The 16,555-nt window shown below is 40.7% G+C and overlaps 1 protein-coding gene and 1 long non-coding RNA gene across 3 annotated transcripts in view; one reads left to right on the top strand and one right to left on the bottom strand.

Annotated features, from left to right (window-relative positions):
• RXFP2 (relaxin family peptide receptor 2) overlaps positions 1-16,555 on the bottom strand; it is a 72,126-nt gene that overhangs the window by 2,363 nt on the left and 53,208 nt on the right. For both annotated transcript variants that reach the window (XM_007960071.3, XM_073013207.1), the window contains 3 exons: positions 15,301-15,530; positions 14,213-14,623; positions 10,191-10,409 (listed from right to left, as the gene is read on the bottom strand). In XM_007960071.3, the coding sequence (XP_007958262.3) occupies positions 10,191-10,409; positions 14,213-14,623; positions 15,301-15,530 (860 nt within the window). The remainder of the gene's footprint in view (positions 1-10,190; positions 10,410-14,212; positions 14,624-15,300; positions 15,531-16,555) is intronic.
• The window catches only part of LOC140710779 (uncharacterized), a 72,357-nt gene that overhangs the window by 49,052 nt on the left and 6,750 nt on the right, over positions 1-16,555 (top strand). The gene's annotated exons all lie outside the window — the stretch shown is intronic.

The following is a 16,555-nucleotide window of genomic DNA, read 5'->3' as shown; positions in this document are numbered from 1 at the left end:
TTTATGTTTCCTCAACTTCATCTGCTCTCTCTGTTAAAGGGGGCTGGTAATAACTTGCTCACTGAATCCAGAAGGCTGGGCCAGAGTCAGCTCTGCTGATGTGCTTTTTTGGCACTAAGACTTGAGATCCTCAAACCTTACCACGTGATGCTACTTCCTCTCACATCTTCACAATTTCAGGGAACTCCCCATTCAGGTGAAGAGGTAGCTAGTAAGACCATTGATGCTTTCTCTCATCATCCTTTGCTCTCTTCCTTCTCAATCCCATAATGTTTTTTTATCCTTCAGCCACTGTTATTTTGTTCTTCTCTTGACCCTGCCTTGTTTCTTGTATCTTTCTGTTCTTCCTCTCTATGTCTTCTTCCTTTTCCATTTCTTCTCTGACTGCTTATCTGACCTTCCTTCTTCTTTTCCTTTGATCTCTTTCCTCTCCTTTTCTATATTTACCTTCCTCTCTTCCTATCCTATCTTCTCTTCCTTGTCCTTATTTCTTAACTGAAAGGAATATGAAAAAAAATTATGTTTTAGCCTGTCTTAAATTAAGTGAACTTTTATATTATTTGTCCCTAATCTAAAAAAATTAGACAATCTGAACAGTTAGTGATTGAAGAAAAACAAAATAAGTGGCCTTTTTCTGTTGTGCCCGCAACAGGAATTTTGATCATGAATCCCACCCCAACCTCGTAGAAAAACAATGCCTGATAACACCTGCTTTCACTTAGGTAAAGGCAAATAGGCCACATGAGTTCTACTCTGAATGAGATCAGGCATGTTCAGGGCGGTATGGCCGTAGACTTAAGTTCCACTCTGAATGAGACTTCTTTTTGTTTTTGTTTTCTTTTCTTTTCTTTTCTTTTGTTTTTGAGATGGAGTCTCACTCTGTCACCCAGGCTGGAGTGCAGTGGTGTGATCTCGGCTCACTGCAAGCTCTGCCTCCCAAGTTCACACCATTCTCCTGTCTCAGCCTCCTGAGTAGCTGGGACTACAGGCACCCGCCACCATGCCCAGCTAATTTTTTTGTATTTTTAGTAGAGACAGGGTTTCACCGTGTTAGCCAGGATGGTCTTCATCTCCTGACTTCATGATCCACCCGCCTCAGCCTCCCAAAGTGCTGGGATGAGACTTCTTATAAGATTAGCAGCAGCTGAGTTCTGAGATAGGCTAACTCTGGCCTGTCTTTTGGGTGACCCCAGGTACTGTCATTGACATGCCATGACCAGTAAACACCAGACTTCTTGGAGGGTGGGGACAGGGTTGGTTTAGGTCAGTGAAGGCAGCATTTCTTACGATACCATGGGAAGCTGGGCAAGCAAGAAGCAGCTTTGTCAACTGTGATCTTGACATTTTTCCTGGTTCCACTGAGGCATTCAAGACAAACCTCAGACTATTGAACTATACATGTAAAGAAAGACTGGTGTGTGGCTCAATAACGTTTCCACAAGACAATAGGGGTATTTACTAAGCTTATCATGATCTGAGGTGTCATGGACTCACTGAGGATGATGAGCCCTGCTGCCATGTGAGGACACAGCAGTGCGGATGCCTCCTGTGAGGCAATGAGAGGGACTCAAGAGAAATCAAACCTGCCAACACTTTGATCTTGGACTTCCAGCCTCCAGAACTGGAAGTCCTTTGTTATAGCAGCCCTAGTGGCCTCATACAGAGAGAAAAAGCCTCAAAGAAGATTAAAACCAGCAGGAATTTGAGAGACCATCTAGAGATAGTCTCATTGAGGTGAGGTGAGATGGTCTCCTTGAGATCCCTCAACAGGTCAGTGGCAGGGGCAGGAGAGGAACCCAGAGCCTCTGCCTTACTTGTTGCCGAGTCCTTCTTCCACCACACTGGGCTGCATCCCCCTACAAGTAGGAAAGCACATCAAAATGTGTGGAGACAGGGTCAGGCATGGTGGCTCACGCTTATAGTCCCAGCACTTTGGGAGGCCAAGAGAGGGGGCAGGTCACTTGGGGTCAGGAGTTCGAGACCAGCCTGGCCATCATGATGAAACCCCATCTCTACCAAAAATACAAAAATTAACCTGGTGTGGTGGTGCATGTCTGTAATCCCAGCTACTCAGGAGGCTGAGGCAGGAGGATCACTTGAACCAGGGAGGCAGAGGTTGCAGTCAGTTGGGATCACACTACTGCACTCCAGCCTGGGCAACAGAGCGATACTCCATTTTTTTTTTTTAAGAAGGTGTGGAGACAGTAGTGGTGAGGGTGTGGTTGATGAGACTGATCCCCTATTCCATCACTGTTGGACCAGCTCACCTTCTTTAGTTGACTAAGCATTTACTTGAAAACACTGTGAAAAACACTGTGGAAAATGCACAGAAGAATAAGACATGCATGCCTCCCCAAGCTTATCATCTAAAGGAAGCAATGGACACACTCGGAAACAGTGTCGCTATGAGGCAGTTCACATGAGGCCAATAAACGAGGTGTAAACAAACCATCCTGGATGTTTAAGCAACTGGGTTGCATGGAAGTGGGGTGAGGAGAGATAGAAAATGGCACTGTACCATAGAAGAGGGAGCATTTGGGTTGAGCCTTGGAGGATGGGAAGTGGTGTTTAGTGGATTCGAATCTTAGAAGCTGAAAGTATAATCCAGGTTGGGAGAACAGCTTCAAGAAAGGCTGATGTCTTCTCAGAAAAGCACAGAAAACAAAGCCCAGGGGGGCGTGCCCAAGATGGCCGAATAGGAAGAGCTCCAGCCTCCAGCTCCCAGCATGAGCGACACAGAAGACAGGTGATTTCTGCATTTTTAACTCAGGTACCGGGTTCATCTCACTGGGGCGTGTTGGACAGTTGGCGCTGGTCCGCAGTTGCAGCCTATCCAGCGAGAGCTGAAGCAGGGCGAGGCATTGCCTCACCTGGGAAGCACAAGGGGGAAGGGAATTCCTTTCCTTTTCCTAGCCAAAGGAAATTGAGACACACAACACCTGGAAAATTGGGTAACTCTACCCTAATACTGTGCTTTACCAAGGGTCTTAGCAAACGGCACACCAGGAGATTATATCCTACACCTGGCCCAGAGGGTCCAACGCCCACGGAGCCTCCCTCATTGCTAGCACAGCAGTCTGAGATCTAACTGCAAGGTGGCAGCAAGGCTGGGGGAGGGGCACCTGCCATTGCTGAGGCTTAAGTAGGTAAATAAAACTGCTGGGGAGCTCGAATTTGGTGGAGCCCACCACAGCTCAAGGAGACCGGCCTGCCTCTGTAGACTCCTCCTCTGGGGACAGGGCATAGCTATACAAAAAGCAGCAGAAACCTCAGCAGAGGTAAATGCCCCTGTCTGACAGCTTTGAAGAGAGCAGTGGATCTCCCAGCACAGAGGTTAAGATCTGAGAACGGACAGACTACCTGCTCAAGTGGGTCCCTGACCCCTGAGTAGCCTAACTGGGAGACATCCCCCACTAGGTGCAGACAGACACCTCACACCTCACACAGTGGGGTACACCCCTGAGATGAAGCTTCCAGAGCAAGAATCAGACAGCAACACTCACTGTTCAGCAATATTCTATCTTCTGCAGCCTCTGCTGCTGATACCCAGGCAAACAGGGTCTGGAGTGGACCTCAAGCAAACTCCAACAGACCTACAGCTGAGGGTCCTGACTGTTAGAAGGAAAACTAACAAACAGAAAGGACACCCACACCAAAACCTCATCAGTACGTCACCATCATCAAAGACCAAAGGCAGATAAAACCACCAAGATGGGGAAAAAGCAGTGCAGAAAAGCTGGAAATTCAAAAAATCAGAGCACATCTCCCCGTCCAAAGGAACACAGCTCATCGCCAGCAACAGAACAAAGGTGGACAGAGAATGACTTTGACGAGTTGAGAGAAGAAGGCTTTGGTCGATCAAACTTCTCAGAGCTAAAGGAGGAACTATGTAACCAGCGCAAAGAAACTAAAAACCTTGAAAAAAGAATGGATGAATGGATAACTAGAATAATCAATGCAGAGAAGACCTTAAAAGAACTGATAGAGGTGAAAACCATAACACGAGAACTACATGACAAATGCACAAACTTCAGTAACCGACTCGATCAACTAGAAGAGATCAGCGATTGAAGATCAAATGAATGAAATGAAGAGCGAAGAGAAGTGTAGAGAAAAAAGAGTAAAAAGAAATGAACAAAGCCACCAAGAAATATGGGATTATGTGAAAAGACCAAATCTACATCTGATTGATGTGCCTGAAAGTGACGTCCAGGAAAATGGAACCAAGTTGGAAAATACTCTGCAGGATATCATCCAGGAGAACTTCCCCAACTTAGTAAGGCAGGCCAACATTCAAATTCAGGAAATACAGAGAACGCCACAAAGATACTCCTTGAGAAGAGCAACTCCAAGACACATAATTGTCAGATTCACCAAAGTTGAAATGAAGGAAAAATGTTAAGAGCAGCCAGAGAGAAAGGTCGGGTTATGCACAAAGGGAAGCCCATCAGGCTAACAGCAGATCTCTCGGCAGAAACTCCACAAGCCGGAAGAGAGTGGGGGCCAATATTCAACGTTCTTAAAAGTATTTTCAACCCAGAATTTCATATCCAGCCAAACTAAGTTTCATAAGTGAAGGAGAAATAAAATCCTTTACAGACAAGCAAATGCTTAGAGATTTTGTCACCACCAGACCTGCCCTACAAGAGATCCTGAAGGAAGCTCTAAACATGGAAAGGAACAACACGTACCAGTCACTGCAAAAACATGTCAAAATGTAAAGTCCATTGATGCTAGGAAGAAACTGCATCAACTAGTGAGCAAAATAACCAGCTAATATCATAATGACAGGATCAAATTCACACATAACAATATTAACCTTAAATGTAAATGGACTAAAAGGTCCAATTAAAAGACACAGACTGGCAAATTGGATAAAGAGTCGAGTCAAGACCCATCAGTTTGCTGTGTTCAGGAGACCTATCTCACATGCAGAGACACACATAGGCTCAAAATAAAGGGATGGAGGAAGGTCCACCAAGCAGATGGAAAACAAAAAAAGCAGGGGTTGCAATCCTAGTCTCTGATAAAACAGACTTTAAACCATCAAAGATCAAAAGAGACAAAGAAGGCCATTACATAATGGTAAAGGGACCAATTCATCAGGAAGAGCTAACCTAAATATATATGCACCCAATACAGGAGCACCCAGATTCATAAAGCAAGTCCTGAGAGACTTACAAAGAGACTTAGATTCCCATACAATAAAAATGGGAGACTTTAACACCCCACTGTCAACATTAGACAGATCAACGGGACAGAAAATTAACAAGGATATCCAGGAATTGAACTCAACTCTGCACCAAGCAGACCTAATAGACATCTACAGAACTCTCCACCCCAAATCAACAGAATGTACATTCTTCTCAGCACTACATTGCACTTATTCCAAAATTGACCACATAGTTGGAAGTAAAGCACTCCTCAGCAAATGTAAAAGAACAGAAATCATAACAAACTGTCTCTCAGATGACAGTGCAATCAACTTAGAACTCAGGACTAAGAAACTCAATCAAAACCGCTCAACTACATGGAAACTGAGCAACCTGCTCCTGAATGACTACTGGGTACATAACGAAATGAAGGCAGAAATAAAGATGTTCTTTGAAACCAATGAGAACAAAGATACAACATACCAGAATCTCTGGGACACATTTAAAGCAACGTGTAGAGGGAAATTTATAGAACTAAATGCCCACAAGAGAAAGCAGGAAAGATCTAAAATTGACACCCTAACATTACAATTAAAAGAACTAGAGAAGCAGGAGCAAACACATTCAAAAGCTAGCAGAAGGCAAGAAATAACTAAGAACAGAGCAGAACTGAAGGAGATAGAGACACAAAAAAAAACCCTCCAAAAATCAATGAATCCAGGAGCTGATTTTTTGAAAAGATCAACAAAATTGATAGACTGCTAGCAAGACTAATAAGGAAGAAAAGAGAGAAGAATCAAATAGATGCAATCAAAAATGATAAAGGGGATATCACCACTGACCCCACAGAAATACAAACTACCATCAGAGAACACTATAAACAACTCTACACAAATAAACTAGAAAACCTAGAAGAAATGGATAATTTCCTGGACACTTACACTCTCCCAAGACTAAACCAGGAAGAAGTTGAATCCCTGAATAGACCAATAGCAGGCTCTGAAATTGAGGCAATAATTAATAGCCTACCCACGAAAAAAAGTCCAGGACCAGACAGATTCACAGCCAAATTCTACCAGAGGTACAAGGAGGAGTTGTACCATTCCTTCTGAAACTATTCCAATCAATAGAAAAAGAGGGAATCCTCCCTAACTCATTTCACGAGGCCAACATCATCCTGATACCAAAGCCTGACAGAGATACAACAAAAAAAGAGAATTTTAGACCAATATCCCTGATGAACATCAATGCAAAAATCCTCAATAAAATACTGGCAAACTGAATCCAGCAGCACATCAGAAAGCTTATCCACCATGATCAAGTGGGCTTCATCCCTGGGATGCAAGGCTGGTTCAACATATGCAAATCAATAAATGTAATCCAGCATATAAATAGAACCAAAGACAAAAACCACATGGTTATCTCAATAGATGCAGAAAAGGCCTTTGACAAAATTCAACAGCCCTTCATGCTAAAAACTCTCAATAAATTTGGTGTTGGTGGAACGTATCTCAAAATAGTAAGAGCTATTTATGACAAACCCACAGCCAATATCATACTGAATGGACAAAAACTGGAAGCATTCCCTTTGAAAACTGGCACAGAACAGGGATGCCCTCTCTCACCACTCCTATTCAACATAGTGTTGGAAGTTCTGGCTAGTGCAATCAGGCAGGAGAAAGAAATAAAGGGTATTCAGTTAGGAAAAGAAGAAATCAAATTGTCCCTGTTTGCAGATGACATTATTGTATATTTAGAAAACCCCATCGTCTCAGCCCCAGATCTCCTTAAGTTGATGAGCAACTTCACCAAAGTCTCAGAATACAAAATCAATGTGCAAAAATCACAAGCAATCTTATACACCAGTAACAGAGAGCCAAATCATGGATGAACTCCCATTCACAATACCTTCAAAGAGATTAAATACCTAGGAATCCAACTTACAAGGGATGTAAAGGACCTCTTCTAGGAGAACTACAAACCACTGCTCAGTGAAATAAAAGAGGACACAAACAAATGGAAGAACATACTATGCTCATGGGTAGGAAGAATCAACATTGTGAAAATGGCCATACTGCCCAAGGTAATTTATAGATTCAATGCCATCCCCATTAAGCTACCAATGACTTTCTTCACAGAATTGGAAAAAACTGCTTTAAAGTTCATATGGAACCATAAAAGATCCTGCATTGCCGAGACAATCCTAAGCCAAAAGAACAAAGCTATACCACAAGGCTACAGTAACCAAAACAGCATGGTACTGGTACCAAAACAGAATATAGACCAATGGAACAGAACAGAGCCCTCAGAAATAATACCACACATCTACAGCCATCTGATCTTTGACAACCTGACAAAAACAAGAAATGGGGAAAGGATTCCCTATTTAATAAATGGTGCTGGGAAAATTGGCTAGCCATAAGTAGAAAGCTGAAACTGGATCCTTTCTTTACTCCTTATACGAAAATTAATTCAAGATGGATTAGAGACTTCCATGTTAGACCTAAAACCATAAAAACCCTGAAAAAAAAACCTAGGTAATACTATTCAGGACATAGGCATGGGCAAGGACTTCATGTCTAAAACACCAAAAGCAACAGCAACAAAAGCCAAAATTGACAAATGGGATCTAATTAAACTAAAGAACTTCTGCACAGCAAAAGAAACTACCATTAGAGTGAACAGGCAACCTACAGAATGGGAGAAAATTTTTGCAATCTACTCATCTGACAAAGGGCTAATATCCAGAACCTATAAATAACTCAATCAAATTTACAAGAAAAAAACAACCCCATCAAAAAGTGGGCAAAGGATATGAGCAGACACCTCTCAAAAGAAGACATTCATACAGCCAACAGACACATGAAAAAATGCTCAGCATCACTCACCATCAGAGAAATGCAAATCAAAACCACAATGAGATACCACCTCACACCAGTTAGAATGGCAATCATTAAAAAATCAGGAAACAACAGGTGCTGGAGAGGATGTGGAGAAATAGGAACACTTTTACACTGTTGGTGGGACTGTAAACTAGTTCAACCATTGTGGAAAACAGTGTGGCAATTCCTCAAGGATCTAGAACTAGAAATACCATTCAACCCAGCCATCCCATTACTGGGGCTATACCCAAAGGATTATAAATCATGCTGCTATAAAGACACATGCACACGTATGTTTATTGTGGCACTATTCACAATAGCAAAGACTTGGAATCAACCCAAATGTCCATCAGTGACAGACTGGATTAAGAAAATGTGGCACATATACACCATGGAATACTATGCAGCCATAAAAAAGGATGAGTTCATGTCCTTTGTAGGGCCATGGATGCAGCTGGAAACCATCATTCTCAGCAAACTATTGCAAGAACAGAACACCAAATACCGCATGTTCTCGCTCATAGGTGGGAATTGAACAATGAGATCACTTGGATACAGGAAGGGGATCATCACACACCAGGTCCTATTGTGGGTGGGGAGGGAGGGATAGCATTAGGAGATATACCTAATGTAAATGACGAGTTAATAGGTGCAGCACACCAACATGGCCCATGTATACATATGTAACAAACCTGCACATTGTGCACATGTACCCTAGAACTTAAAGTATAATTTAAAAAATAAATAAATAAGTGCTCAATAAAATGACATCATCATAATAAAAAAACAAACAAACAAACAAACAAAAAACAAAGCCCAGTCATTCCAGTGGGCCTGGATCACAGTGTATGAGGGTGGGGTGGGAGGTAAGAAGTATTATAATGCTCACCCCAGCACTTGGACTTTTTTCTATGAGCAATGGAGACCAACGGACACTTTTGTCCTGCTGAATTTGAAAGGTTAGGGTATAAAATTGAGATGTGCAGGTAGCAGTAATAGATTGGAGGCTGTTCATCAAGTGAACAACTGTGACTATTAACATTTAATTAACTCTGTTCTTCACATGCAACTGGCTGTCCTTGCATGACCTCCCACAAAGCCCTCTTATGGCTTCTTGTCTCACCACCCAGCAAAGGCTTCCACGTATTCAGCCCTGACCTGATCTCCTTCCTAATTTTCACTTTCATATCCTACACGGCCTGAGGAACATCTGTGCCTTGTGGAGACAGAACTGATAGGTTAAGAGGATGTTGTGAATGTTGTGTGGTATTTTGCAGCACAACATTTGACACAGCCTCATGACTGACTGCACAGAAGGGACATAGGTTGTTACAGCTGTTTATCCTCTGTGCATTCATCACTCTTTCATAAGGGCTATCAAAGTATCAGGCATCCTGCTTGGCACTGAGGAGTCAAGATGTATAAGACACAATTACTGTCTTGGATCAACTCCCAAGTAGCTCTGCTATAGGCTGGAACAGTAGGTTGATGATGGTTCCAAGGAACTTTACTGAGAGTTAGGTTAAAGCCCTGGGTGGTGGTCCCTAAATAGCTGTGATCTCTAGTTCCCAGAAGGGGATTCAGATGAAATTCTGCTAAGGAAAGGTGATTAATTTTCTCTGGTTGAAGTAGGGGTGTGTTCAGGGAACTTGGCCTTTTGGAGGAGACTCTTTCAGGAAATATCTCATGCTCCACAGAGCCCAGCATGACATTTTATGGCTAGGACTGTGGAATAGAATGATGGTTCTAGCCAGATGTGTGTGCATCAGAATTACAGGGGAATTTTTACATAACATCCATCTATAGGTCTTAGCTTCTAGAGACAAAACAGTCCCGGGTGGAACCTGGGCATGTATATTTTGATTTTTTTATGCATACTCCTAGTGAAGAACCAATGTCTTGCTCGGATGGAAGCAAGATACTCAGACTTAGTTTCTCTGTAGCTCCTGCTTTTTATTATTCCTAGTTGAACTGCACCACTACTCAGTTTCTATTTTATAATACTGATTATAAAACATGGAGGGAAATAACTCTTTGTATTGAAATTAAAAGTTTTTATGGATAATTAACTATGTGTCCTAGACTCTGGCCTTGTCAAAAGAAGGATGTAAGAAGGCACTATGTATTATACTTGGGAATGATAGAAGAGACTGACCTGGTATTTCCACCCGGAAGAGGGAAAGGATTTTAATTACAAATACAGGAATCCAGCAGATGGCATCAGAGAACACTATAAAAAAGAAACGATTTGCAACAGCCACCTCTCTTCCAAAACGATTCCTTACTTCTGTGGTCTGCAAGGCGGTTTTTTGAATGGAACAGAACATAGTAATATAGGAAAACACAATGATGAGAAAAGCCAGCAAGTTCACACCTGTTGGGAAAAGCACACTTTTAACATCTCAGGCATAAAAGTCAACAGTAAAATTACTGTGGTACAGGTTGAGTATCCCTTATCGAAAATGTTTGAAACCAGAAATGTTTTGGATTTTGGATTTTGGATTATTTGCACATTCATAATGATATATCTTGGAAATGGTTCCCAAGTCTAAACACAAAATTTATTTATGTTTCATATACATCTTATATACATAGTCTGAAAGTAATTTTGTACAATATTTTAAATAATTTTGTGCATGAAACAAAGTTTGTATACTTTGAACCATCAGAAAGCAAAAGCTTCAGGTGTTGAATTTTTCCACTTGTGGCATCATGTTGACACTCAAAAAGCTCCACATTTTAGAGCATTTCAAAGTTTGGATTTTCAGTTACAGATGCTTAACCTGTACTTAGATGTTAAATACAGTGCCTCTTCCACAGGCCCTGCTGGGAAGCCTTCTTTTATATAAGCCCCGTGGTATTAGGTAAAACCCAGGTTCAAGGAAATAAAAACAAAGACATTGGGTTGGCCAGATGAAAAAGAGATTGCAAATACATAAACCCTTATGAGGAATTATAGACTTCTAAAATTCAGATCTAGGCATATCATGAAGTAATCTCTAGCTCTTTTAAAGCATGAAAAGAAGCTATTTTTGTTTTTCGCTCTCTGCAAATTCAAACCTTAAGGGATTGATGTAATCTTAGGCACATCTCAAAAAATAAGAACAACCCCACTTTATTATCCTATAAACATGAATAATAAAAGAATAAAAATAATTTTAAAAAATGAATAAAATAACCTTGGAATTTATCGTGAATATAATTGTCTGAGAAACATTATTCCTAATGTTTTTGGTCTTAAGAAGAATACGTAGAACAAAAATGTATTTTTGTTTATTTTTCTTCATGTTTCTTACAGTAATTTAAACTACTGTGGTTCAGAAACTTTAGACTAATTTTATAATAAACAATAAGAAAAAAGTTAAAAATTCAGCTATGTGAATTACTCTTTTGGGCCCAAATGTATGCACAAGATTTCCACCCAACATCACTGTTCCCTTTCATGCTGACTTCTTAGTGACTCAGGTTTGCTTTATTCTTGCTGTCGCTGAAATCCTGAGTGATCATCTCCTTTCTCACAGTGAACATAAGACTTGCATATATTTTCAAAGTTGTTAAAAAATATGAATCTGAACCTAGACTGTATGTAGATTGGTGAAGTCTAGAGTAAAAATACTTTAAATTCAAGGTGATCTGTTATTTTTATCCAAATCATTTCATATGCAATGAAATCGCAGTATAGAGCCATACAGTAAAATTTTATAAAACTGGTTTGTCTTAGGCCTCTTTTCAAAAAATTTTGTTAAGTGTAAAAAATAATCACTCTCTTAGAAGATGCTCCCCTGCCCCAAATTCTGATAGCAGACTTACAGAAAGGATCAGAAGTGTATGTTCTAGGCTGGGCATGGTGGCTCACACCTGTAATCCCAGCACTTTGGGAAGCCGAGGTGGGCAGATTGCTTGAGGTCAGGAGTTTGAGACCAGCCTGGCCAACATGGTGAAACTTGGACTCCACTAAAAATACAAAAATTAGCTGGGCATAGTGGTGGGCACCTGTAATCCCAGCTACTTGGGAGTCTGAGGCGAGAGCATTGCTTGAACCCAGGAGACGGAGGTTGCAGTGAGCTGAGATGTCACCACTGCACTCCAGCCTGGGAGACAGGGTGAGAGTCTGTCTCAAAAAAAAAAAAAAAGTGTATGCTCTGAATGCACGATAGTAATATAAGAAATATGTTAACAATAGGGGAAACCTGATGGGGCATATGTGGAAAATTGTACTATCTCTGCACCTTTCCTAAAATGAAAACTATTTTCAAATAAAAAATTAATTAAAAATTATATATTCTTATATTCTTCAAACAGAAAAAAAAATTGTACTTTAGAGCTCTAGGACTCTTCCTCTCATATACAAATTGAGGATGATGATTTTGTGTGTGTGTGTGTGTGTGTGTGTGTGTGTGTGTGTTTGTGACTATCTCTTTATCTATCTGGAATATATCCCAGATACTTAACCTCTTTGGACTGAGCTCCTTTGCCCGCATGGTATGCTCCACCAAAATGAGTTTCTTCAGCCCTTCATCTTACTCTGTTTCCTGGCTTTGGGCCTGGGAATCCACTATGTGTTCCTGGAACACAGACCCCACCTCACCCTCCTCTGCCTTCACTTGGCTAATGCCTCCTCATCCTTTGGGCCTCAGTTTGAATTCATTTCTTTTGGGAAGCCTTCCCTGTTCCTCAGATCTGGGGCTCCTAGAACATGCTGTACTCTTCCGTCATGACATTGATCAGCCTGTGTGTGATGTGAGGACGTGTTGACTTGTCTGCCTCCTCCTCTGTGGTCTGTAAGGCCTTTGAGGCTGGATCTGTTGTATCTCCAGTACCCAATATAGTATATAGTTCACAGCCTATAGTAAGTGCTGAATAAATGCCTGTTGAAACAATGCATGTCATGGGGTGTGTGTGTGTGTGTGTGTGTGTGTGGTGTGTTTCAGGGAGAGTGTCTATTAAGGGCACCTACGTTAGGAGTAATGAGGAAATGAATGATAAGGAAATACAAAGAACAGCCTGTAATACTCTGGATCCTGGGAATGACATATCTATAACCAAATAACTACCAAATAGGGTAGTGTGTGATGGTATTACTAAAATGGAGTAAACTAAATGTTTTGTTTTTCAGAGGAGGAAGAGGAGTAGATGGAGAAGAACTGGGCATGATGGTTAGGGTCATGTCATGAGGAGTTCTAAGTGACTAATTTAAACTTGACCTTGATAGTACTAGGGAGTCATTGAAGGTCTCTGAGTGGAGGTGTACACAGTCCTTTTGATAGAGAATATAACAATGGTAGTGAATAGATAAATGAGAGGAAGGGGAAGACCCCAGAGGTTACGAGACCAGTAAGGGCTAAGGTAATAATTCAGGGTTGAGGTAGTAAGGTGTCTAACTAAGGCAATAGCAGTGGGTAGAGACTGGAAGGAACAGCAGCAAAAGCAAATTTTGAAGAAAAAGAAAGGACAGGAGAGCTTGTTGGTTCCTTGGATGGGAAGAAAAGATTAGGAGAGTCAAAAGAAGATCACCCCAAAGAGAGGACATGGGAAAAGCCTTAATTTTAAGCAGGAGGGATACATATTAGAAAATAGAAAAATAGTGTTTTTAACTTTAAAGGGCTAAACTTGTCTTTCATTTATAAAGAACACAGGATCTTCTTTTCCAAATATTAGGAGGAACTGAGAGAACTGGAAAGAAAAGAGCTTTATTAAGCATCCTTACATTGCTGACTCAAGAGCAGCATTTAACAAAGGCAATAAACCTTCCTGGTATTTCCATTCAGGTATCTCTTACTTGTCAGTTTCCTGAGTTTTATTATTATTTATTTAACTCATAACTAGATTGTAAAAAAAAGAGTTTAAAAAACTTGGTAGGTTTATAGGACGAGGCACTAAACTGGAATTCCTCCAGCTTATAGTCATTTCATATAAACATGAAATCAAAGGATCTTATGGATAATAAAAAGATAATCCAGAGATCCTGGTAGTATGTCTTTATTTTCCACACTAAATATTGTCTAATAAAAAGTTTAATAAAAACGTCAATAAATGCAATAGTAAAAACTTTTTTTTAAAGAAGGACACAGTCGTGACTATATTACCTCACTTTCTGAAACAAATCCACCTTTGCTGAAATTTAAAGTATTTCTAGCAAAATTATGTTTTTCCAGGAAATGAAAAAATATAATTTACCTAGAAAAATTCCAAGAGAATACCCTTTACTTCCAACATCTTCTGTTTGGTCATAATAAAGTGGGAAACATACTCCATTTTTCCCATAAAAGTTTCCAAAATACTCCTCGTTCCAAAATGGAATTACAGCTATTAAAAATCCTGCCATCCAGATGCAAATGAGGATGACTGAGGTCTGCCGTTTTCCGGGCCGAATGTTACTGAAGGGGAAGACAATGACCAGGAACTTCTCCAAAGTCAAGTAGGTCAGTAGCAGGACAGAGACTTCGGTGGACAGCATGGCCAGGAACCCCATGAGGCGGCACTGCACACTCTCCATCCACAGCAAGGCATACTTCTGATACTGCCCTCGGTATTTTAGATCAAAAAAGCCAACAAAGAACAAGTAAACACCCATCAGGCAGTCAGCACCTGTGAAAGAATCGAAACAGTGTATGTCATCAGTTTCCAATGCCTCTGTTTTAGTTTTCTGATTAAGTCTATTTCCAGCATTTTAATTGTCTAATTAGATCTAGTTCCCTTCATCTGATATCAAATGAACTAATGTAAACATCTTCCAGAGTACCAAAAAGCGAGTGGACTTAAAAATCTGTCATATTTCTAAAGTACTACCCTATGTTTTTATTTTGTAGTTTAAAAAAATGCGAACAGGAATTTTCTGGAAGGAGGAAGGACTAGTTGTTAAACAGTTTACTTATATTATCTTCATAGTTAATAAAGGGAATAATTTTCTGGGCTTAATGAGCATAGGTATCATTGTAATTGAAGTTGACCTTAGTTGTATCACCCACAAAACTTTATAAATCTGTCACTTGACTCATTGGTTCCCTATTAGCGCATTCCCAAGACATATTCCTGAGAGCAGGCCACTGTAAGGTCATGCAACCTAAAAAAAGCCACAAAGAGCCAGAACTTTTATATTTAGAAAAAAAAATGTGCCCAGGGTGTATAATTCACATTAAATGCCATTTGTTGAAAGCCAATAAATGTGTGTGTGTGTGTGTGTGTGTGTATATATATTATATACATGTCTAGCGCACAGCTCACAGAAGATACCCTAAATCTACCTATATTGGAAACATACTTACAACAAAGGATTTTGATGGACATAGCGTGAGTTGTATTTTCAGCTTTAATGAAAGATCTCATGCCAATGACAAAAAGATTTCCAAAGCAGGTAATGAAAGCTATAACCCAGACAAATATTCTGAGGATATTGTTAGCCAAGAGGTCCTCAAATGAAGAAATGCCGTCCGTCAAGGGCATACATATTCGGACATGGGGAGCATAGGAGCAGTATCGAAAGTTTTTGAAATAACTAAAGTCAAAGGGAAAAAAAGTGTCACTTTGCAGCAATGATACAGAAACTACAGTTGCAATCCTATCGGGGCTGCAACTCCATGCTAGGTATACAACTTCACTAGGTTTGTTTATTTTTGTTTAGTAGTGTTTATGTAATTAAAGAGTTCTTCATGAAATACGAGGCAGTATCCTTTTAAAGATGAGGAACCTAAAGGACATAGGAATTCAGTAACTTGGATGAGGAGAGTTCGGGAGGACGTGAAAATTTGAAATCTCAGGGGCTCTGTGTTCCCTGGTCACATTGGTTTATTGATTATTCTGTAAGGTATTATGAAAAGTGGATTATCATTGTCAAAGTGATCTCCAGCAAACTTTCAGGGGCTTGGGCTTGGGATGGGAAAAGCCTATTGTCACTCACCTAGAACATTTCTGTCTTGTCCTGAGTTTTAAACACCAAGGTCTACTCACTTTAGCCCCCTCTTCCCTGACACTGGCAGGAAGGGAGGACCTCTGACACTAGGAAAATGCTTTCTCACTGGATCTGGGAAGAGAAGCAGCTGCCTTAAACACAGATTTCTTACCAGGGGCTGGAAGGACTTAATTTCTATGGGAAAATAAGTTTGTTTGTGATCAGTGGAGTTGGGATCTGGGCGCAAGGTATCTGGAAGTGCTGGAATTGGTGAGGTCATTTGGCTGTCGCCATCCCTCAAACCTGTGTGTTTAGAATTTTCTCTCATAAAACTGATTCTATTTTTATTTGTTTGCTACTTCTTTCAGTTCACTTTTCTGCTCTTTGCTGTCAGTCTAATTCATTTTTTTGTCATTTCTCAATTCAGTTTCTAGACCAAGGCGGCCTAGCGTCAGACCCCTGGCTGCCTGCACCACCTCGTCTCTTACCCTGCAATGCTTACTCCACCCAGACACACACCCTCAGACAAGCCATGCTCATGCCCTACTCAGAGCTTTGCTTTTGCTTAAGCCCCCGCCTGGAAGATTCTTCCCCTGGATACTGCCAGGGCTGCTTTCTACCTCCGCTCAGGT

Source organism: Chlorocebus sabaeus, chromosome 3 (genome assembly GCF_047675955.1).
Source record: "Chlorocebus sabaeus isolate Y175 chromosome 3, mChlSab1.0.hap1, whole genome shotgun sequence".
NCBI lineage: Eukaryota > Metazoa > Chordata > Mammalia > Primates > Cercopithecidae > Chlorocebus > Chlorocebus sabaeus.
This window is presented reverse-complemented; position numbering and strand designations above follow the sequence as displayed.